Raw genomic sequence first — 22786 nt, 5'->3', positions numbered from 1 at the left:
ATTACAAAATATTAACTATAGTTCCCTGTGCTATACAGTAGGACCTTGTTGTTTATCTATTTTGTATATAATAGTGTATATATGTTAATCCCGAACTCCTAATTTATCCCTCCCCCACCCCCTTTCCTCTTTGGTAACCATAAGTTGGTTTTCTATGTCTGTGAGTCTATTTCTGTTTTGTAAATAAGTTCACTTGTACCATTTTTTTAGATTCCACGTATAAGCAATATTATATGATATTTGTCTTTCTCTGACTTAACTTCACTCAGTATGATAATCTCTAGGTCCATCCATGTTGCTGCAAATGGCATTATTTCATTCTTTTTTATGGCTGAGTAATATTCCATTGTATATGTGTACCACACCCTCTTTATCCATTCCTCTGTCAGTGGACATTTAGGTTGCTTCCATGTCTTGGCTATTGTGAATAGTGCCGTTAGCTTTGTGCAGTGGCAGTATCACAGCCAATGAGGTTTATCCGAGGCGTGATTACTGCTAATTGTAAATAGTGCTGCTGTGAACGCTGGGGTGCATGTATCTTTTCGAGTTAGAGTTTTCTCTGGATACATGCCCAGGAGTGGGGTTGCTGGATCACATGATAACTCTACTTTCAGTTTTTTAAGGAACCTCCATACTGGTCTCCATAGTGGCTGTATCAATTTACATTCCCACCAACAGTGTAGGAGGAGGGTTCCCTTTTCTCCACACCCTCTCCAGCACTGTTGTTTGTAGATTTTTTGATGATAGCCATTCTGACCGGTGTGCGGTGATACCTCGTTGTAGTTTTGATTACCAGCAAGAAGGCTCAATGAGCCAGCCTGGATCACGCTTTCCAGGCAGATGGTTACATCTAAACACGTTGTAAGAGGACCCCTCTGCCTCCCTGTGTTAACAGAATCGTACATTCCTGAGATCATCATTCCCCTCATGACCCTTCAGAGCAAGGGCTGGCAAACATTTCCTGTAAAGAGACAGAAAGTAACTATTTTCGGCTGGGCAGGTCAGATGGTCTCCGTGGCAACTACCGGACTCTGCTGCTGTAGCACAAAAGGAGCCATATGGAGCATGCGCATGCGCGGGCGGGGCTGCGAGCCAAGGAACCGGCGCAGAGCCGGACACGCGCTGCGCTGGATTTGCCCGAGGGCCACAGTCCACGACCCCTGCTCCGGACGGAAGGGTGCCCCAGCTCCCCCGTTCCTCCAGGTCGGAGCCAAGCGGCTGCGTCAGCTTCTCGACGCTACCTCGCTCCCTACACATCTCTCTGCCTCCTTCCCTGTCAACCTGCGTGAAATGATGCGACACAGTCACACTCTCGACGGCACTGCCCCCTCGGCGCACCCTCGGAAGCTGCTCTCCCTCGGTCGCCGACAGCCCCCTCGCGGCTGCTTCGTCTCCGACTTGACCCCTCCGTGGAGGGGGCCCCGTCCTCGCCACTCTCTCCCCCTTTCACTTGTGGCCACTCTGCTGGCTGCCCTCCTTCACCTCTACCTGCTTCTTCTAAGCATCGGTCACTGACCCCCCAGCCCGCCCCCCGGAACCCGCTAAATCTTGGCACTGCTCCGGGGCCCAACTGCTCCTGACCCCTCTCTCTCCAGACCCAGGCCACCTGGGCCGCTTCTAAAGCTTCAGCGCCCACTCGCACGCCAAGGACCCCCCGTGCTCCACCAACAGCCCTGACCCTGCCCTTGAACTGCACAGGGTTCTCTCGCCTGCCGACCACCTCCAGCCACAGGCTGGACAAACGGCTCAGACTTACAGCGCCTGAAACCGAACTCAGTGGCCTCCCCCTGAAATCGGCCGCGTCCCTTTTCTCCCCTCTCGTCGTCCAAGGCATCACCCTCTTCTGACCACAGCCAGGGCGTCATCCTGGCCCCGCTACCCGCCTCCATCCTGGCAACGGCTCCTGTGAAGGACCTGGACCCCAAGCCTCTCTCCGTCGGCACTTCACTGCCCTCTGACAGATCTTCTTCCTCTTTCTCCTGAGCTCATTTCCAAGCTTCCTGTTTCTCCCCTGGCAGTGCATCTCTCTTGTATCCTGTGGCCATGAAAAAGAAATCCAGGGCTTTCCCGGTGGCGCAGTGGTTGAGAATCCACCTGCCATTGCAGGGGACACGGGTTCAAGCCCTGGTCCAGGAAGATCCCACATGCCGCAGAGCAACTAAGCCCGTGAGCCACAACTACTGAGCCTGCGCTCTAGAGCCCGTGAGCCACAACTACTGAGTCCGCGTGCCTAGAGCCCGTGCTCTGCAACAAGAGAAGCCACCGCAACGAGCAGCCCATGCACCACAACAAAGAGTAGGCCCCGTTCACCACAACTAGAGAAAGCCCACGCGCAGCAATGAAGACCCAACGCAGCCAAAAACAAACAAACAAACAAACAAATAAATAAATAAATAGGAAATCCAGGGACTTCCCTGGTGGTCCAGTGGTGGAGAGTCCACCTTCCAATGCAGGGGACGCGGGTTCGATCCCTGGTCAGGGAACTAAGATCCCACATGCCGTGGGGCAACTAAGCCCACGCACCACAACTACTGAGCTCACATGCCTCAGCTAGAGAGCCCGCATGCTGCAAACTACAGAGCCCACGCACCCTGGAGCCTGTGAGCCACAACTAAAGAGAGAAAACCTGCCCACCACAACTAGAGAGAAGCCTGCGCGCCGCAAAGAAAAGATCCCGCATGCCTCAGCGAAGATCCTGTGTGCCGCAGCTAAGACCCGAAGCAGCCAAAAATAAATTAATTAAATAAATAAATAATAAAATAAATCTTAAAAAAAAAAGGAAATCCAAACTCCTCTTCATGTTCTACTCAGTCGTTCCCAATGCGGCCCCATCGCCCACGTGGCCGGACTCATCTCTAGTCCTCCCCTTCCGTGAATCTGCCACCAAACCTTAGAGCTCCTTGAACTGCCTAAATGTGCCACAGTCTTTCATGCCTCTGTGACCTAAAAAAGAGCCACTCCTGATAAGAATCCTTTCCCCTTCCTCTGCCTGGCAAATTCTTAGTCATACTTCAAGACCCCACTGAAATCTCATCCTCTCTAAAAACTCCCTCCCTAACCATACCTCCTAAATGATCCCACAGCACTTGATACATAACTTTACTGCAGCCCATAAAAATATATATTGATTGCCTACTAGAGGCCAGGCACTGTAATACGTGCTTTCATACACACACAGCCCCATTTAATCTTCTGGTATAATTAACTCCATCCTTACAGATGAGAAGGTGGGGTCCAGAAATGGCACCCCAAAAGTCAGCCAGCCTAAAGGTGTCAAAGGCAGGATGTACCCGATCTGTCTGGTTCCAGAGTCCCCTCCTTGCCCTCCACACACCTCTGTATGACACCACCTTCCACCCAAAGCGCCTGGTATTATAATTACCTATCCACATCTCTGCCTCTCCCACTAGCCCTTTCTCTTCTCTAGAACCTAGCTCAGCACATGACAAATGAACCCAAGCTCTAGCTCAGTGACTGTCCAATGAAAGCATGGCCTCCAAAGGGATTCCTCTCAAAGTATCCCTATGAACAGCATGTACCTTTCTGTGTCTGTCGGTGTCCCGTGACTTCTCCCTCAGCCAGTCAATGGTGTGGAAGTCCTCATATGTCCCCACACCAGGGAATGGCCCGTCAAGGAAATCCATCAGGTTTCCAGAGCCACTCATCGCTGCTGCATTGACCATGCTACTTACACCTGGGAGAGAAAACCTGTCGTTAAAAACGTAAGCAGAACATCTGCACAGACCTGGCAGAACAATCCACGTGCGCTCTTTTCTTGTACAGGAAAGACATTTCAGCATAGGCACCTCTGCTGTGATGAAAGATACATATAGTCTGTCTTAGTGAGCACAGGCTGCTATAACAAAAATACCATAGATTGGGTGGCTTATCAACAACACATATTTATTTCTCACAGTTCCGGAGGCTGCGAAGTCCAAGATCAAGGCACTTAGAGATTCAGTGTCTGGTGAGAGCCCACTTCCTGGTCCACAGATGGCCATCTACTCACTGTGTCCTCGTCTGGTGGAGCTCTCTGGGGTCTCTTTCACAAGGGCACTAATCCCATCCATGGGGGCTCAGCTTTCATGACCTCATCGCCTCCCAAAGGCCCCTCCTCCTCCTACCATCACATTGGGGATTAGGTGTCGACATATGAATTTTGGGGAGACACAAACGTTAATTTCTCTTTTTTAACTTTTTATTTTATATTGGAGTATAGTTGATTAACAATGTTGGATAGTTTCAGGTGTACAGCAAAATGATCCAGTTATACATACACATGTATCTTTTTCCAATTCTTTTCCCATTTAGGTTGTTACAGGATATTGAGCAGAGTTCCCTGTGCTATAGAGTAGGTCCTTGTTGGTTACCTATTTTAAATATAGCAGGGTGTACATGTCAATCCCCAACTCCCTAACTATCCCTTCCGTCCACCCTTCCCCTCAGTAACCATAAGTTCGTTCTCTAAGTCTGTGAGTCTGTTTCTGACAAATGTTACTTTCTTATTATTTGTGGTAGTTATGTGCTATAAAGTCACCATGGCCACCGAATTAGGGAGTACTAAATCACCGTCCCCAAGAGAAATACAGGGTTAGGTTCCTTTGAGCCTCCGGTCACATTTTCATCAACCAATCGATATACACCCTTGTTTTGTGTGTTTCTGTTTAAAGACACCTTATCAAATATACGTCGTTGGTTCATCCACACTGAACTCACAGCCAACAGCACTGTCACTCACGCTGCAGGAAGCTTGTCTAACACATGTATTTTCTCCATAAGGCCCAGCACGGCCTTCCCGTGCTTAGAAACACTACAGGCTCTCCTGCCCTGCATTTCAAGGCCACTGGAAACAGCAAAATTACCAATAAAAAAAAGCACAAAAATGTGAAAAATACGGCACTAAAGAGACTGTGAAAAGAACACTTGTTTCTGGTCTGGGAACTGAAACAAGACAGCAGAGCACCGATTTCTCCAACCTCAGCTAGGATCGTGCATTTCTGGCAACTCAAACTTTTTGAGTCTCTGCAGTGCACTGTGCGAATGACCGGGCAAGCGTCCCACGTATTGCTCTGGATGTTACAAATACGTTTTAGTGAGCAGGCAAATTCACAAACACGGAACCGCTCATAATGAGGGTCAACTATATCCATTTCTGGAAAACCTCACATTCTGCAAAAGCGGGGCATCAACATGAGAGGCCTGGGGGAAACAGGGTTGAGGCATACCACTCAAAACCAAATCATTGTAGTCAAACCAGTAACCGGTTCTTCTGGGAGATAAAGCGGACCACTGAGTCAGACAACCTCTGTGGTTGTCACTGCGGATATTCAAGATGTACAGCAACAGCAGAGTGAAAATGCTAAGACTTAACTCACTGGTAGGAGGCAAGGTGACCCACAGAGGGAGTGGTCCTCTGCACCAGGGGTGGGGGGGATGCCATGGGGATAACAAGGAGGCAAGACAACCTGCCACGTGAGCCATGCTATGGTCTGAACGTGTGTGTCCCCCCACCCAAATTCATACATTGAAATCCTAACCCCCAAAGGATGGTATTAGAAGGTGGGGTCTTTGGGAGGTGATTGGACCATAAGGGCAGTACCTTCAAGAATGGGACTAGTGCCCTTATAAAAGAGGCCCCAGGGAGCTCCCTTGCCCCTTCCACCACGTAAGGACACAACAGGAAATCTGTGACTGGAAAAAGAACCATCACCTGACCACGCTGGCACCCTGATCTCAGGCTGCCAGCCTCCAGAGCTGTGAGGAATAAATGTCTGTTGTTTATAAGCCAACCAGTCTGTGGTATTTTGTTACAGCAGACCGAACAGACTAAGACAAACCAAGAGCCATGCCAGGCTGGCAGCACACTGCCCCGGGCAAGCAGCCCTGAGTGCGGGCCCTCACTTCTAATCTTCCTTAAAATACTGTCAAAAGGGTGCCTGCTGCCAGGGCAGTAGCAAAGTGGAGGATTTCTTCCTTTGCTGCCTAAGATAACAATTCCACTCACATTATTCTGCCTCCACTTGTCTGGAAAACAATCTCAAATAAACCAAGACATCTTCCATGTTAAACCACCATCAGAACCTGATTTACAGATCACATCGGAAATAATCTGACATGGAGGAAATGCTTTGCAGTAGGACCAATGCTCACCACCAGTTAGCAAGAAAAATAATACACTCTTACAAAGACAAGAGATTGGAATAAGCACTAAATCAAAATTTCTTTGGCAAAGAGCATGGAAATCTGAATTACAGGACGGGAAACACAAAAGCGCCAGAATAAGATGGTTAAAGAAGTGAAAGGTAGTTATTAAAATATTTGAGCATAGACTTCTCTCAATTCCTTTATGTATTTTTATATCTGGAGGACTCAACCACGACCTGACAAAACTGCATTTTGATCAAATTGAAAAGTTGCTACAGGAAAAGTGGAGTAATCACCTTACAAGCAATAAAATGGCCATAGTTATTGATTTATTAACTGTCTGTGCAACTTTGCTACTTTAAAACTTTAAAAGTTTGAAGTCTGAGCCAGGCCAAGCTGAAAACTATACCCACTGATGAATGCTCAGGGAAGAATCATATTGCATAAGTCAGTATCAGCCAATAATAAAAGGGAAGGAATAAAATTAGAAAGCAAAGATTTCATTTTCATTTCTAGAAAAACAAGATGGTAATAGCCTTGTATTATAGGCGGCAAAGACGATCTCTGATGGGAAAAAGAAGATGGCAGGCTGCTGACCCACAACGGGTAGCCCGCGTAAGAAAAACCAAGCCAGCAGCTCGAAGAATTGCAGAGACTTGAACAGTCTATTAAAAAGTTCATGTTAGAGAGAAGAAGATGGCGGAAGAGTAAGACACGGAGAACACCTTCCTCCCCACAGACACATCAGAAATACATCTACACGTGGAACTGCTCCTACAGAACATCCACTGAATGCTGGCAAAAGACGTCACACCTCCCAAAAGGCAAGAAACTCCCCACGTACCTGGGTAGGGCAAAAGAAAAAAGAAAAAACAGAGACAAAAGAATACGGACAGGACCTGCACCCGTGGGAGGGAGCTGTGAAGGAGGAGAGGTTTCCAAACGCTAGGAAGCCCCTTCGCGGGCGGAGACTGCGGGTGGCGGAGGTGGGGAAGCTTCGGAGCCACGGAGGAGAGCGCAGCCACAGGGGTGCGGAGGGCAAAGCGGAGAGATTCCCGCACGGAGGCTCGGCGCCGAGCAGCACTCACCAGCCCAAGAGGCTTGTCTGCTCCCACTCCGGGGTGGGCGGGGCTGGGAGCTGAGGCTTGGGCTTCGGTTGGATCACAGGGAGAGGACTGGGGTTGGCGGCGTGAACACAGCCTGAAGGGGTTAGCGCACCACAGCTGGCTGGGAGGGAGACCGGGCCAAAGTCTGCAGCTGCCCAACAGGCAAGAGACTTTTTCGTGCCTCTTTGTTTCCTTGTGCCTGAGGAGAGGGGATTCAGAGCACTGCCTAAACGAGCTCCAAAGACGGGCACCAGCCGCGGCTATCAGCGCGGACCCCAGAGACAGGCATGAGACGCTAAGGCTGCTGCTGCCACCAACAAGAAGCCTGTGTGCGAGCACAGGTCACTCTCCACACCGCCCCTCCCGGGAGCCTGTGCAGCCCGCCATTGCCAGGGTCCCGTGATCCAGGGACAACTTCCCCAGGAGAACGCACTGTGCACCTCAAGCTGCTGCAACGTCACGCCAGCCTCGGCCGCCGCAGGCTCTCCCCGCATCTGTAACCCTCCCTCCCCCCGGCCTGAGTGAGCCAGAGCCCCTGAAGCAGCTGCTCCTTTAACCCCGTCCCGTGTGAGCAACGAACAGTCGCCCTCAGGAGACCTACACGCAGAGGCGCGTCCAAATCCAAAGCTGAACCCAGGGAGCTGTGCAAACAAAGAAGAGAAAGAGAAATTTCTCCCAGCAGCCTCAGAAGCAGTGGATTAAAGCTCCACAAACACCTTGATATACCTGCATCTGTGGAATACCTGAATAGACAACGGATCATCCCAAATTGAGGAGGTGGACTTTGGGAGGAAGATATATTATTTTTTCCCCTTTTCCTTTTTTTGTGAGTGTGTATGTGTATGCTTCTGTGTGAGATTTTGTCTGTACAGCTTTGCTTTCATCATTTGTCCTAGGGTTCTGTCCGTCCGGTTTTTGTTTTTTGTTTGTTTTTTACTTAAATTTTTTTTTTTCTTTTTTTCTTAATTATTTTTTATTTTAATAACTTTACCTTATTTTATCTTTATTTTACTTTATCCTCTTTTTTTCTTTCTATTTTTTCTCCCTTTTATTCTGAGCCGTGTAGATGAAAGGCTCTTGTCGCTCCATCCAGGCATCAGGGCTGTGCCTCTGAGGTGGGAAAGCCAACTTCAGGACACTGGTCCACAAGAGACCTCCCAGCTCCACGTTAATACCAAATGGCGAAAATCTGCCAGAGATCTCCATCTCAACACCAAGACCCAGCTTCACTCAATGACCAGCAAGCTACAGTGCTGGACACCCTATGCCAAACAACTAGCAAGACAGGAACACAGCCCCATCCATTTAGCAGAGAGGCTGCCTAAAATCATAATAAGGTCACAGACACCCCAAAACACACCACCAGACGTGGACCTGCCCACCAGAAAGACAAGATCCAACCTCATCCACGAGAACACAGGCACTAGTCCCCTCCACCAGGAGGCCTACACAACCCACTGAACAAACCTTAGCCACTGGGGACACATACCAAAAACAGCAGGAACTACGAACCTGCAGCCTGAGAAAAGGAGACCCCAAACACAGTAAGATAAGCAAAATGAGAAGACAGAAAAACACACAGCAGATGAAGGATCAAGGTAAAAACACACCAGGCCTAACAAATGAAGAGGAAATAGGTAGTCTACCTGAAAAAGAATTCAGAATAATGATAATAAGGATGATCCAAAATCTTGGAAACAGAATATACAAAATGCAAGAAACATTTAACAAGGACGTAGAAGAACTAAAGAGGAACCAAGCAAAGATAAACAACACAATAAATGAAATTAAAAATACTCTAGACGGGCTCAATAGCAGAATAACTGAGGCAGAAGAACGGATAAGTGACCTGGAAGATAAAATGGTGGAAATAACTACTGCAGAGCAGAATAAAGAGAACAGAATGAAAAGAACTGAGGACAGTCTCAGAGACCTCTGGGACAACATTAAACGCACCAACATTCGAATTATAGGGGTCCCAGAAGAAGAAGAGAAAAAGAAAGGGACTGAGAAAATATTTGAAGAGATTATAGTTGAAAACTTCCCTAATATGGGAAAGGAAATAGTTAATCAAGTCCTGGAAGCACAGAGAGTCCCATACAGGATAAATCCAAGGAGAAACACGTCAAGACACATATTAATCAAACTATCAAAAATTAAATATAAAGAAAACATATTAAAAGCACCAAGGGAAAAACAACAAATAACACACAAGGGAATCCCCATAAGGTTAACAGCTGATTTTTCAGCAGAAACTCTACAAGCCAGAAGGGAGTGGCAGGATATACTTAAAGTGATGAAGGAGAAAAACCTACAACCAAGATTACTCTAGCCAGCAAGGATCTCATTCAGATTTGATGGAGAAATTAAAAACTTTACAGACAAGCAAAAGCTGAGAGAGTTCAGCACCACCAAACCAGCTTTACAACAAATGCTAAAGGAACTTCTCTAGGCAAGAAACACAAGAGAAGGAAAACACCTACAATAACAAACCCAAAACATTTAAGAAAATGGGAATAGGAACATACATATCGATAATTACCTTAAATGAAAATGGATTAAATGCTCCAACCAAAAGACACAGACTGGTTGAATGGATACAAAAACAAGACCCGTATATATGCTGTCTACAAGAGACCCACTTTAGACCCAGGGACACATACAGACCGAAAGTGAGGGGATGGAAAAAGATATTCCATGCAAATGGACATCAAAAGAAAGCTGAAGTAGCAATTCTCCTATCAGACAAAATAGACTTTAAAATAAAGACTATTACAAGAGACAAAGAAGGACACTATATGATGATCAAGGGATCAATTCAAGAAGAAGATATAACAATTGTAAATATTTATGCACCCAATATAGGAGCACCTTAATACATAAGGCAAATACTAACAGCCATAAAAGGGGAAATTGACAGTAACACAATCATAGTAGGGGACTTTAACACCCCACTTTCACCAATGGACAGATCATCCAAAATGAAAATAAATAAGGAAACACAAGCTTTAAATGATACATTAAACAAGATGGACTTAGTTGATATTTATAGGACATTCCACCCAAAAACAACAGAATACACATTTTTCTCAAGTGCTCATGGAACATTCTCCTGGATAGATCATATCTTGGGTCACAAATCAAGTCTTGGTAAATTTAAGAAATTTGAAATCGTATCAAGTATCTTTTCCGACCACAACGCTATGAGACTAGATATCAATAACAGGAAAAGATCTGTAAAAAATACAAACACATGGAGGCTACACAATACACTACTTAATAACGAAGTGATCACTGAAGAAATCAAAGGGGAAATCAAAAAATACCTAAAAAAAAATGACAATGGAGACACGACGACCCAAATCTATCGGATGCAGCAAAAGCAGTTCTAAGAGGGAAGTTGAGAGCAATACAAGCCTACCTCAAGAAACAGGAAACATCTCGAATAAACACCCTAACCTTGCACCTAAAGCAATTAGAGAAAGTAGAACAAAAAAACCCCAAAGTTAGCAGAAGGAAAGAAATCATAAGGATCAGATTAGAAATAAATGAAAAAGAAATGGAGGAAACAATAGCAAAGATCAACAAAACTAAAAGCTGGTTCTTTGAGAAGATAAACAAAATTGATAAACCATCAGCCAGACTCATCAAGAAAAAGAGGGGGAAGACTCAAATCAATTGAATTAGAAATGAAAAAGGAGAAGTAACAACGGACATGGCAGAAATACAAACGATCATGCGAGATTACTACAAGCAACTCTATGCCAATAAAATGGACAACTTGGAAGAAATGGATAAATTCTTAGAAAGGCACCACCTGCTGAGACTGAACCAGGAAGAAATAGAAAATAAGAACAGACCAATCACAAGCACTGAAATTGAAACTGTGATTAAAAATCTTCCAACAAACAAAAGCCCAGGACCAGATGGCTTCACAGGTGAATTCTATCAAACATTTAGGGAAGAGCTAACACCTATCCTCCTCAAACTCTTCCAAAAAAAATATTGCAGAGGGAGGAACACTCTCCAACTCATTCTAAGAGGCCACCATCACCCTGATACCAAAACCAGACAAAGATGTCACAAAGAAAGAAAACTACAGGCCAATATCACTGATGAACATAGAATCAAAAATCCTCAACAAAATACTAGCAAACAGAATCCAACAGCACATTGAAAGGATCATACACCATGATCAAGTGGGGTTTATTCCAGGAATGCAAGGATTCTTCAATATACGCAAGTCAATCAGCGTGATACACCATATTAACAAATTGAACGAGAAATACCATATGATCATCTCAGCAGATGCAGAGAAAGCTTTCGACAAAATTCAACACCCATTTATGATAAAAGCCCTGCAGAAAGTAGGCACAGAGGGAACTTTCCTCAACATAATAAAGGCCATATATGACAAACCCACAGCCAACATCGTTCTCAATGGTGAAAAACTAAAACCATTTCCACTAAGATCAGGAACAAGACAAGGTTGCCCACTCTCACCACTATTATTCAACATAGTTTTGGAAGTCTTAGCCACAGCAATCAGAGAAGAAAAAGAAATAGAAGGAATCCAAATCGGAAAAGAAGAAGTAAAGCTGTCACTGTTTGCAGATGACATGATACTATACATAGAGAATCCTAAAGATGCTACCAGAAAACTACTAGAGCTAATCAATGAATTTGGTAAAGTAGCAGGATACAAAATTAATGCACAGACATCTCTTATATTTTTATACACTAATGATGAAAAATCTGAAAGTGAAATTAACAAAACACGCCCATTTACCATTGCAACAAAAACAATAAAATATCTAGGAATAAACCCACCTAAGGAGACAAAAAACCTGTATGCAGAAAATTATAAGACACTGATGAAAGAAATTAAAGATGATACAAATAGATGGAGAGATATACCATGTTCTTGTATTGGAAGAATCAACATTGTGAAAATGACTCTACTACCCAAAGCAATGTACAGATTTAATGCAATCCCTATCAAACTACCACTGGCATTTTTCACAGAAGTAGAAAAAAATTTTCACAATTTGTATGGAAACGGAAAAGACCCCCAATTGACAAAGCAATCTTGAGAACAAAAAATGGAGCTGGAGCAATCAGGCTCCCTGACTTCAGACTATACTGCAAAGTTACTGTAATCAAGACAGTATGGTCCTGGCACAAAAACAGAAACAGAGATCAATGGAACAGGATAGAAAGCCCAGAGATAAACCCATGCACATATGGTCACCTTATATTTGATAAAGGAGGCAAGCATATACAGAGGAGAAAAGACAGCCTCTTCAATAAGTGGGGCTCAGAAAACTGGACAGGTACATGTAAAAGTAGGAAATTAGAACACGCCCTAACACCATACACAAAAATAAATTTAAAGTGGATTAAAGACCTAAATGTAAGGCCAGACCGTATCAAACTCATCGAGGAAAACATAGGCAGAACACTCTATGACATAAATCACAGCAAGATCCTTTTTGACCCACCTCCTAGAGAAATGGAAATAAAAACAAAAATAAACAAATGGGACCTAATGAAACTTAAAAGCTTTTGCACAGCCAAGGAAACCATAAACAAGACCAAAAGACAGCCCTCAGAATGGGAGAAAATATTTGCAAATGAAGCAACTGACAAAGGATTAACCTCCAAAATTTACAAGCAGCTCATGCAGCTCAGTAACAAAAAACCAAACAACCCAATCCAAAAATGGGCAGAAGACCTAAACAGACATTTCTCCAAAGAAGATATACAGATTGCCAACAGACACATGAAAGAATGCTCAACATCATTAATCATTAGAGAAATGCAAATCAAAACTACAATGAGATATCATCTCACACCAGTCAGAATGGCCATCATCAAAAAAATCTAGAAACAATAAATGCTGGAGAGGGTGTGGAGAAAAGGGAACCCTCTTGCACTGTTGGTGGGAATGTAAGTTGACACAGCCACTATGGAGAACAGTATGGAGGTTCCTTAAAAAACTAAAAATAGAACTACCATACGACCCAGCAATCCCACTGCTGGGCATATACCCTGAGAAAACGATAATTCAAAAAGAGTCTTGTACCAAAATGTTCATTGCAGCTCTATTTACAATAGCCAGGACACGGAAGCAACCTAAGTGTCCATGGACAGATGAATGGATAAAGAAGATGTGGCCCATATATACAATGGAATATTACTCAGACATAAAAAGAAACGAAATGGAGTTACTTGTAGTGAGTTGGATGGAGTTAGAGTCTGTCATACAGAGTGAAGTAAGTCAGAAAGAAAAAAACAAATACAGTATGCTAACACATATATATGGAATCTAAGGGGAAAAAAAAAAAGAGGTCATGAAGAACCTAGTCGCAAGACCAGAATAAAGACACAGACCTACTAGAGAATGGACTTGAGGATATGGGGAGGGGGAAGGGTTAAATGTGACAAAGTGAGAGAGTGGCATGGACATACACTACCAAACGTAAAATAGATAGCTATTGGAAAGCAACCGCATAGCACAGGGATCAGCTCTGTGCTTTGTAACCACCTAGAGGGGTGGGATAGAGAGCGTGGGAGGGAGGGAGATACAAGAGGGAAGAGATATGGGAACATATGTATATGTATAACTGATTCACTTTTTTATAAAGCAGAAACTAACACCCCATTGTAAAGCAATTATACTCCAATAAAGATGTTAAAAAAAAAAAAGTTCATGTTACCTGAAATTTAACCATATCTCTAGTCAAGCAACAACTCCAGGCAATAATGATTGAAACAAAAAGTCACTCTGGAGACAACTGTATCTTTAAACTTTGATGGAGCATGTCATCGTCCTGACAATCCTGACAATCAGATGCCTAATTGGTAAAGGAAAATACACATGATATAATCCATAGATCTAACTGGAAGCTCTCCCTGGGCGCCCAGAAGGAGGTGGTGACTTCGCTTCTGAAGCTCGGATTAAGAAAGACAGAAAGAGGGCATCCAGGTCAGAAATAATGGAAAGAGGGAATTCCCTGGTGGTCCAGTGGTTAGGACCCTGCACTTTCACTGCTGAGGGCACAGGTTCAATCCCAGGTCAGGGAAGTAAGATCCCACAAGCCATGCACCATGGCCAAAAAAATTTTTTAAAGAAAAGAAAAATGGAAAGGATTCTATCTGGGATCCATTAGGAGATATAGATGGGTAAGAAATGAGAATCCAGCCAAACACAGGAACAAAAAGGAATGAACTCCAAGGACTTGACGAGAAATAAACTTAACCTGTGTAAGTTCAATATGGCACCCAAAGTGATGCAAATACTGCTGACCCTTGAACAACACAGGTTTGAACTGGGTGGGTCCACTTATACGTGCATTTTTTTCAATAAATATCATACCTGTATATTCCTTTTACAGATCTTTACCTATGTGAGGGGAAAAGTTTGTGTTCGATTAGAGAGCCCAATATGTGGAATCACAAGAACCAGGGTTTGAGTCCTGATTCTATCCGGACTGTTTCAGCTTCTTGCCCTTGGGTGAGTCATTTATCAATTCCTTTGTTTTTGAGGCAGTGAGAGCAGGATGTGGATTTTCGACTGCGCTGGGGGTCAGTGTCCCTAACTCCCACGTTGTTCAAGGGTCAACTGTAGTCATCTGCACCTTAGAGGAGAGCCCATGGTTTTATTTCTTCTCCCCAATAATAAGAGCACTTCTGCTGGCAGATGACACCTCTGCTTATGATTTCAGGAAGGACAGCATCCTAGATCAGGCATCTGAGATTCCTACCTGGTCTGGATCGTCGAGGTCAGAGCACAGCAAACTGCAGCTTGTGGGCCAAATCCGGCCTGCTGCCTGGCTTTGTAAACAAGTTCTAGCAGAACACAGCCATGCCCGCTCATTTACGTATTGTCTACGGCTGCTTTCACATCGCAACGGCACAGTTGAGTAGTTACGACACAGGCCAAATGGCCCCAAAAGGCTCAAATGTTTACTATTTGCCCATTTACAGAAAACGTTTGCTGACTCCCAATCTACACAGTGGACTGAACACAGAAACAGCTCAGATTCTCTACCTGTCCCTGCATCTACAGCATTTTCAGTGGGACCTGGCAGCTCCTCTTCATTAAGAGGTAGAGTCTATTTCTCCGGCTCTTGAATCAGGGCTGGCCTTGGGACATGCAGTGGAAGTGACAGCATGCACGTACTGAGTCTAGACCCCAAAGGCGACGCGGCCTCTGCTTTCTTCCTTGGCCTTCTGCCATGAGCAGAAGCCTAGGCTAGATGCTGGAAGATGAGCGACCACATGGAGTCAAGGTGGGTCATCTCAACTGAGGCCATCCTAGATCATTCAGGCTCGCCAAGCACAGATTCATGAGTGAGCCCAGCCAAGAGCAGCTGGGTTTGACCCAATCAAACCACCCGGCTGACCTGCAGACCGTGAGAAAAATGAATGGTTATTGTTTTAAGCCACCGGGTTTTTTGGAAAGGGTTGTCATGTAGATGTAGCAGCACCATAACAATGCCTAACAGGTATGACTTACGAGGGCTCCGAGGGAGAGGAGAAATGAAGATGGCTAAGTTAGCTGCAAGGGAGGAGGACTGGGCCAGCAACAGACGACATAACTGGCAACAGAGACAGGATGGAATCGAACTTCACGCTGGAGGGGTCCATCCTGAAAAAAGAGCCTCTCTCTTACACAACCATATTTACCTACAAAGGGACTCTGGAAGACACAGGGACACCTAGGTCTTTTATCCAATCCTTAAAGGCAAGAAAGGATCTATCTATAGAGTATGAAGGTAGTTGTGGGCTTTTCATATTCAACAAAAGCTATCCTAGCTTGTTGAATGTTTTTAATCACGAAAGGGTGTTACATTTTGTCAAATGTTTTTTCTGCATCTGTTAAGATGTAATTTTTATTCTTCATTCTGTTAATGTAGTGTATCACATGGGTTGATTTTCAGATGTTGAACCATCATGGCACCTAGTGATAAATCCCATTTGGTCATGGTGTATGGTCCTTTTAATATGCTGTTGAATTCAGTTTGTAATATTTTGTTGTGGATTTTTGCATCTATACTCATCAGGGATACTGGTCTCCAATTTTCTTTTCTTGTAGTGTCTTTTTCTGGCTTTGGTATCAAGGTAATGCTGGCCTCATAAAAGAGTTTGGAAGTGTTCCCTCTTCTTCAATTTCTTTTGGAAGAGTTTGAAAAGAAACTGAATTAATTCTTCTTTAAAAATTTGGTAGAATTCACCAATGAAACCATCTGGTCCTGGGCTTTTCTATGTTGGGAGGTTTTTTGTTTTTGTTTTTTAATTTTATTTATTTATTTATTTATTTATTTATGGCTGTGTTGGGTCTTAGTTCCTGTGCGAGGGCTTTCTCCAGTTGCGGCAAGCGGGGGCCACTCTTCATCGCGGTGCGCGGGCCTCTCACTATCGCGGCCTCTCTTGTTGCGGAGCACAGGCTCCAGACGCGCAGGCTCAATAATTGTGGCTCACGGGCCCAGGTGCTTCCGCAGCATGTGGGATCTTCCCAGACCAGGGCTCGAACCCGTGTCCCCTGCATTGGCAGGCAGACTCTCAACCACTGCGCCACCAGGGAAGCCCTGTTGGGAGGTTTTTGATCACAAAGTCCACCTCTTCACTAGTTACAGGTCTGTTCACATTTTCTATTTTTCATTATTCAGTCTTGGCAGGTTGTATATTTCTAGCCATTTATCATTTTTTTCTAGATTATCCAGTTTCCTGGTGTATAATTGCTTATAGTAGTCTCTTATAATCCTTTTTATTTTTGTGGCATCAGTTGCAATGTCTCCTGCTTCATTGCTGATTTTATTTATCTCAGTCTTCTCCCTTTTTTTCTTAGTCTAGCTAAAGCTTTGTCAATTTTGTTGACCTTTAACAAAAAGATGGTGCTATTTAACAAAAAATTGATGTTAACACCAACTCTTAGTCTCATTGATTTTTCAACTGCTTTTCTATTCTGTATTTCATTTATTTCCCCTAATCACTATTATGTCCTTCCTTCTGCTAACTATGGGCTTGGTTTTTTCTTTTTTTGGTCATTGAGGTGTAAAGTCAGGTTGTTTATTTAGAATCTTCTTTTTAAATGTAGGTGTTTATCACTATAAACTTCCCTCTTAATACTGCTTTTGCTGCATCCCATAAGTTTTGGTATGTTGTGTTTTTGTTTTCATTTGTCTCAAGATATTTTCTAATTTTCCTTTTGATTTCTTCTATGACCCACTGGTTGTTCAAGAGTACATTGTTTCATTTCCATATGTTTGTGAACTTTCCTATTTTCCTTCCGCTGATTTATAGTTTCATTCCATTGTGATCAGAGAGCATACCTGGTATAATTTCAATCTTCTTAAATTTGTTGAGACTTATTCTGTGACATAACATGAGGTCTATCCTGGAGAATGTTGTGTGTGCTTGAGAAGAATGTGTATTCTGCTACTGTTGGGTGGAACATTCGACAAATGTCTGTTAGGTCCACTTGGTCTATACCATTGTTCAAGTCCTCTGTTTCTTCTGGCCATCTTGCTCTCTTTTGGTTGTCATTTGCATGGAATATCTTTTTCTGTCCTTTCACTTTCAGCTTCTATTTGTCCTTAAGTCTAAAGTGAGTCTCTTACAGCCTGCATAGAGTTGGATCTTGGTCTTTTTTTAATCCATTCAGCCACTTGAAGTCTTTTGATTAGGGAGTTTAATCCATTTACATTTAAAATGATTACTGATAAGGAAGATCTTACTACTGCCATTTTGTTCATTGTTTTCTGCCTGTCTTGTAGCTCTTTTGTCCCTCTCTTCCTTTCTTGCTGTCTTCCTTTGTGTTTCATTTGATTTTTTTCTTTGGTAGGAACATGCTTTGATTCCTTTTCATTTTCTTTTGTGTATCTTCTATAAGTATTTTCTTGTGGTTACCATGGGGCTTACATAAAACATAGTGATAAAAATTTATTTTAAGTTGATAACAACTTACTTCAATCACATACAGAAACTCTACACTTTTACCTCTCCCCCCATACACATTTTATATTATTGATGTCATGAGTTACATATTTTTATATTGTGCATCTGTTAATATATTTTATAGGTATAGTTCTTTTTTATACTTTCTTTTTTTAACTTCTATACCAGAATTCAGTGATTTACACACCTCCACTGCAGCATTACAGTATTCTGCATTTGTCCATATGATTACCAGCGAGCTTTAGACTTTCAAACGTTTTTGTGTTGCTGTTTAGCATCCTTTCATTCCACCTCAAAGGACTCCCTTTAGCATTTCCTATAAGGCACGTCTAGTGGTGATGAACTCCCTCAGCTTTTGTTTATCTGGGAGTCTTTATCTATCCTTGATTTTGTTAAGGACAGTTTTGCCAGATATAGTATTCCTGGTTAGCTGGGGTTTCTTTTTTTTCTTTTTTCCAGCACTTTGAATATATCATCCCACTCCCTTATGGCCTGCAAGCGTTCTGCTGAGAAATCCACTGACAGTCTTATGGGGGAGCCTTTGTATGAGATGAGTGGATTTCTCTTGTTGCTTTCACAGTTCTATCTTTGACTCTTGACAGTCTGATTACAATGTGACTCAGTGTGGACTTCTTTGGTTCATCTTTTATAGAATCTGTTTGGTTTCTTGAATCTGGATGCCCATTTTCCTTCCCAGATTTGGTAAGTTTCTGTCACTATTTCTTTAAATAAGCTTTCTGCCCTTTTCTTTCTCTTCTTCTTCTGAGACTCCCATATGCATGTACTTGTTCACCTGATGGAGTCCCATAAGTCCCTTAGGCTTCCTTCATTCTTTTTTTTTTTTGTCCTCTGACTGGATAATTTCCAATTACCTGCTTTTGAGGTCACTGATTCTTTCTTCTGTTTGATCAAGTCTGTTGTTGAACACCTCTAGTGAGGTTTTCTGTTCTGCTATTATATTCTTCAGCTCCAAAATTTGTTTCTTTTTTATATTTTCTATCTCTTTGTTAAAATACTCATTTTATTCATGGATTGTTCTCCTGAGCTTGTTGAGCATCTTTATGACAGTTTACTTTGAATTCTGTATCAGGTAAATCATATACCTGTGATTCTTTGGAATTGGTTTCTGGATATTTGTTTCTTTGGTTGAGTCGTGTTTTGTCTATTTCTTTCAACTTTTGTATTGGTATCTACACATGTGAAAAAACAGCCACCTCTCCCAGTCTTTACAAACTAGTTTTGTACAGGGAAGGACCTTCACGAATCAGCCCAACTAGAGAATCTGGAGGCCTCTCAAACCTTTTCTGCTGATGCAGACTTGTGCATGTAAAGTCCTAATTAAAGGAATTTGCCAGTTTATTTGTTTATTTGTTCATGAGATCATAATCTCTTGCTCCCTCTGTGCCTGTCATTGGCGCTGCCAGTTCTCTGGTTCTATAGCAGCAAGCCGCCTCACTCTCCTGGGTTCTCAGTGGCAACCAGGAAGCTCCTTATCAGTACCTCACATCAGACCAAAGAGAAATCAGCTCCTCAGGCAGCCCTGCAAAAATCCAGAGAGCTGGATACAAACTCCACTTCTCTTCCTGTCTCTTGCTCCAAGTGAGGAATGAAGTTAAACAGAAACCAGTCCCTCAGGCTGCCCTCAGAAAAGCCAGGACACTGGAGGCACTCTTCACTCCTCTCCCTCATGACTGAGAAGTCTCAAGTTGAGGGTCTTCTCCCAATCATGCAAATCCAGGCCAGCTGCCGCAAGCCACCCACCACTTGCATTGTTCTCAGCTACCCTCAGGCCTCCAACCCATGCTGGTTCCATCAGTGCTGTAAGTGGGGAGGAAGGCGAGCCCTGAGGTAGGGCTCTGAAAGGTTGAGATGTTGGAGACAAGTTCTACTCTCTCTTTCCCCAGGAGGAGAAATTGCAGGCAGTTTCTCTCAGTGCTGAGCTGTGCCATCTTGGAGGAGGGGCTGACACAGGTAAAGTGAAGTCACTCCTCTTACCTGTTTCAAAGCAACTGTTTTTGGCTTTGTGCTCTCCTGGGGTCCTGCAACTTCCTGACTGGAATCTGGAATTCTCATAAAGGTCTCTACATCATTGCTATTGGTGTTTCTGTGAGGGAACAATGGCCGCGGCCTTCTATCTTACCATTTTGCTGATGTCACTCTGCCCCAAAGCATTATCAGAACTCCTAATTACACTGTGGCTGGAACATCTTCCCACTCCACCATGACCCTCTGCAGTGACAGACAATGACTGACTGATATTTGCACTCCCATCACTGTGTCTGGCACGTGGTCAATGTTCACTAAAGTGTTTTGAGTTCATTTAAGTGTGTGGTTATCTCTGAACCATTGGGGTAACAAACGCAAGGCCCCATTACAGAATTTTTGTAGGTTCCATCTACGCACCTACCAAAAATGTCTAAGTCCCAGTTATATCAAAAATAGGATAAACAGACTCAAAAATAAATGTGTGAGCAGATGAGACAGGCTAGAAAAAAAAAAGAGTACAAAGAGAATTAGCTTGTCAGTTTGACTCCTGCAAAGTCTCATGAGTCCAGACCAGCCTCCTCTGCATTGACATCCTCAGGATGATTTGGGGGACATCTGACCCTCAGAAAAGGATGGCAGGAGCCACGAAGAACACCCCCAAGCAGTCCCTGGCTCTGTGCCATGGCTTTGAGGAGCACTTCAGGTACAGAGAACTGAGAGCACCTTTCCTGAAAAATCTAGTCCATGCCTCATTTTGAGTTAATAAATCAGCATTCAAGTTTACAACAAAGATCCTTTCAACAGTTTTTGGTTTGTCCATCCCCTTAAATCTGATTGGTTCTGCTTCCCAGGAAAAACCAGACTTCTGTGCTAAGGTCCAGGCCATGTGCAGGAGCAATGGTCTCAATTTATGCCTGTCATGGAGTTCTACCCAAGCCTTAAACTCTGTGCCTCAATTTCCTCATCTGTAAAATGTGTACAGTAATAGTTCATAACCCTCCTGGGATCATCAAGTATCTTTTCCGACCACAATGCTATGAGATTAGAAATCAATTACAGGAAAAAGAACTGTAAAAAACACAAACACATAGAGGCTAAATACCATGCTACTAAATAACCAAGAGATCACTGATAAAATCAAAAAAGAAATAAAAAATACACAGAAACAAATGACAATGAAAACACGATAACTCAAAACCTATGGAATGCAGCAAAAGCAGTCCTAAGAGGGAAGTTTATAGCAATTCAATCTCACATCAAGAAACAAAAAAAATCGCAAATAAACAATCTAACCTTAAACCTAAAGCAACTAGAGAAAGAAAAAAACCCCAAAGTTAGACAAGAAAAGAAATCATAAAGATCAGAGAAGAAATACATGAAATAGAAAAGAAGAAAATAATAGCAAAGATCAATAAAACTAAAAGTTGGCTCTTTGAGAAGATAAACAAAATTGATAAACCTTTAGTCAGACTCCAAGAAAAAAAAAGGCAGAGGATTTAAATCAATAAAATTATAAATGAAAAAGGAGAAATTACAACTGACACTGCAGAAATACAAAGGATCATAAGAGACTACTACAAACAACTGTATACCAATAAAATGGACAACCTGGAAGAAACGGATAAATTCTTAGAAAGATACAACTTTCCAAGACTGAACCAGGAAGAATTAGAAAATATAAACAGACCAATCACAAGTAATGAAATTGACACTGTAATTAAAAATCTTCCAGCAAATAAAAGTCCAGGACCAGATAGTTTCACAGGCAAATTCTATCAAACATTTAGAGAAAAGCCAACACCTGTCCTTCTCAAACTCTTCCAAAAAATTGCAGAGGGAGGAACACTCCCAAACTCGTTCTATTAGGCCACCATCACCCTGATACCAAGACCAAAGATATCACAAAAAAAGAAAATTACAGACCAGTATCATTGATGACCATAGACACAAAAAACCTCAACAAAATTCTAGCAAACAGAATCCAACAACACATTAAAGGATCATACACCATGATCAAGTGGGATTTATCCCAGGGATGCAAGGAATCTTCAACATATGCAAATCAATCAATGTGATACACCATATTAACAAATGAAAGAATAAAAACCATACGATCATCTCAACAGATATAGAAAAAGCTTTTGACAAAATCCAACACCTGTTTATGATAAAAACTCTCCAGATAGTGGGCAGAGAGGGAACCTACCTCAACATAATAAAGGCCATATATGACAAACCCACAGCAAACATCATTCTCAATGGTGAAAAACTGAAAGCATTTCCTCTAAGATCAGGAAGAAGACAAGGATGTCCACTCTTGCCACTATTATTCAACATAGTTTTGGAAGTCCTAGCCACAGCAATCAGAGAAGAAAAAGAAATACAAGGAATACAAATTGGAAAAGAAGTAAAACTGTCACTGTTTGCAGATGACATGATACTATTAAAAAAAATCCTAAAGATGCCACCAGAAAACTACTAGAGCTAATCAATGAATTTGGTAAAGTTGCAGGATACAAAATTAATGCAAGGAAATCTCTTGCATTCCTATACACTAACAAGGAAAGACCAGAAATAGAAATTAAGGA

At 42.9% G+C, this 22786-nt stretch overlaps 1 protein-coding gene and 1 pseudogene across 5 annotated transcripts in view; one reads left to right on the top strand and one right to left on the bottom strand.

The window, feature by feature from the left end:
- The window catches only part of LOC137757635 (H(+)/Cl(-) exchange transporter 4-like), a 70176-nt gene that overhangs the window by 21528 nt on the left and 25862 nt on the right, over positions 1-22786 (bottom strand). For 3 of the 5 annotated variants that reach the window (XM_068534231.1, XM_068534230.1, XM_068534232.1), the window contains exon 2: positions 3540-3694. The exons of the other annotated variants lie outside the window; for them this stretch is intronic. In XM_068534231.1, the coding sequence (XP_068390332.1) occupies positions 3540-3683 (144 nt within the window). In that variant the 5' untranslated portion in view covers positions 3684-3694. The remainder of the gene's footprint in view (positions 1-3539; positions 3695-22786) is intronic. 5 annotated transcript variants of the gene reach the window in all.
- LOC137757641 (U4 spliceosomal RNA) lies at positions 439-561 on the top strand (annotated as a pseudogene).

This window comes from Eschrichtius robustus, chromosome Y, assembly GCF_028021215.1.
Source record: "Eschrichtius robustus isolate mEscRob2 chromosome Y, mEscRob2.pri, whole genome shotgun sequence".
Taxonomy (NCBI): Eukaryota; Metazoa; Chordata; class Mammalia; order Artiodactyla; family Eschrichtiidae; genus Eschrichtius; species Eschrichtius robustus.
Note: the sequence above shows the minus strand (reverse complement) of the source record. Positions and strands in the feature narration are given on the sequence as shown.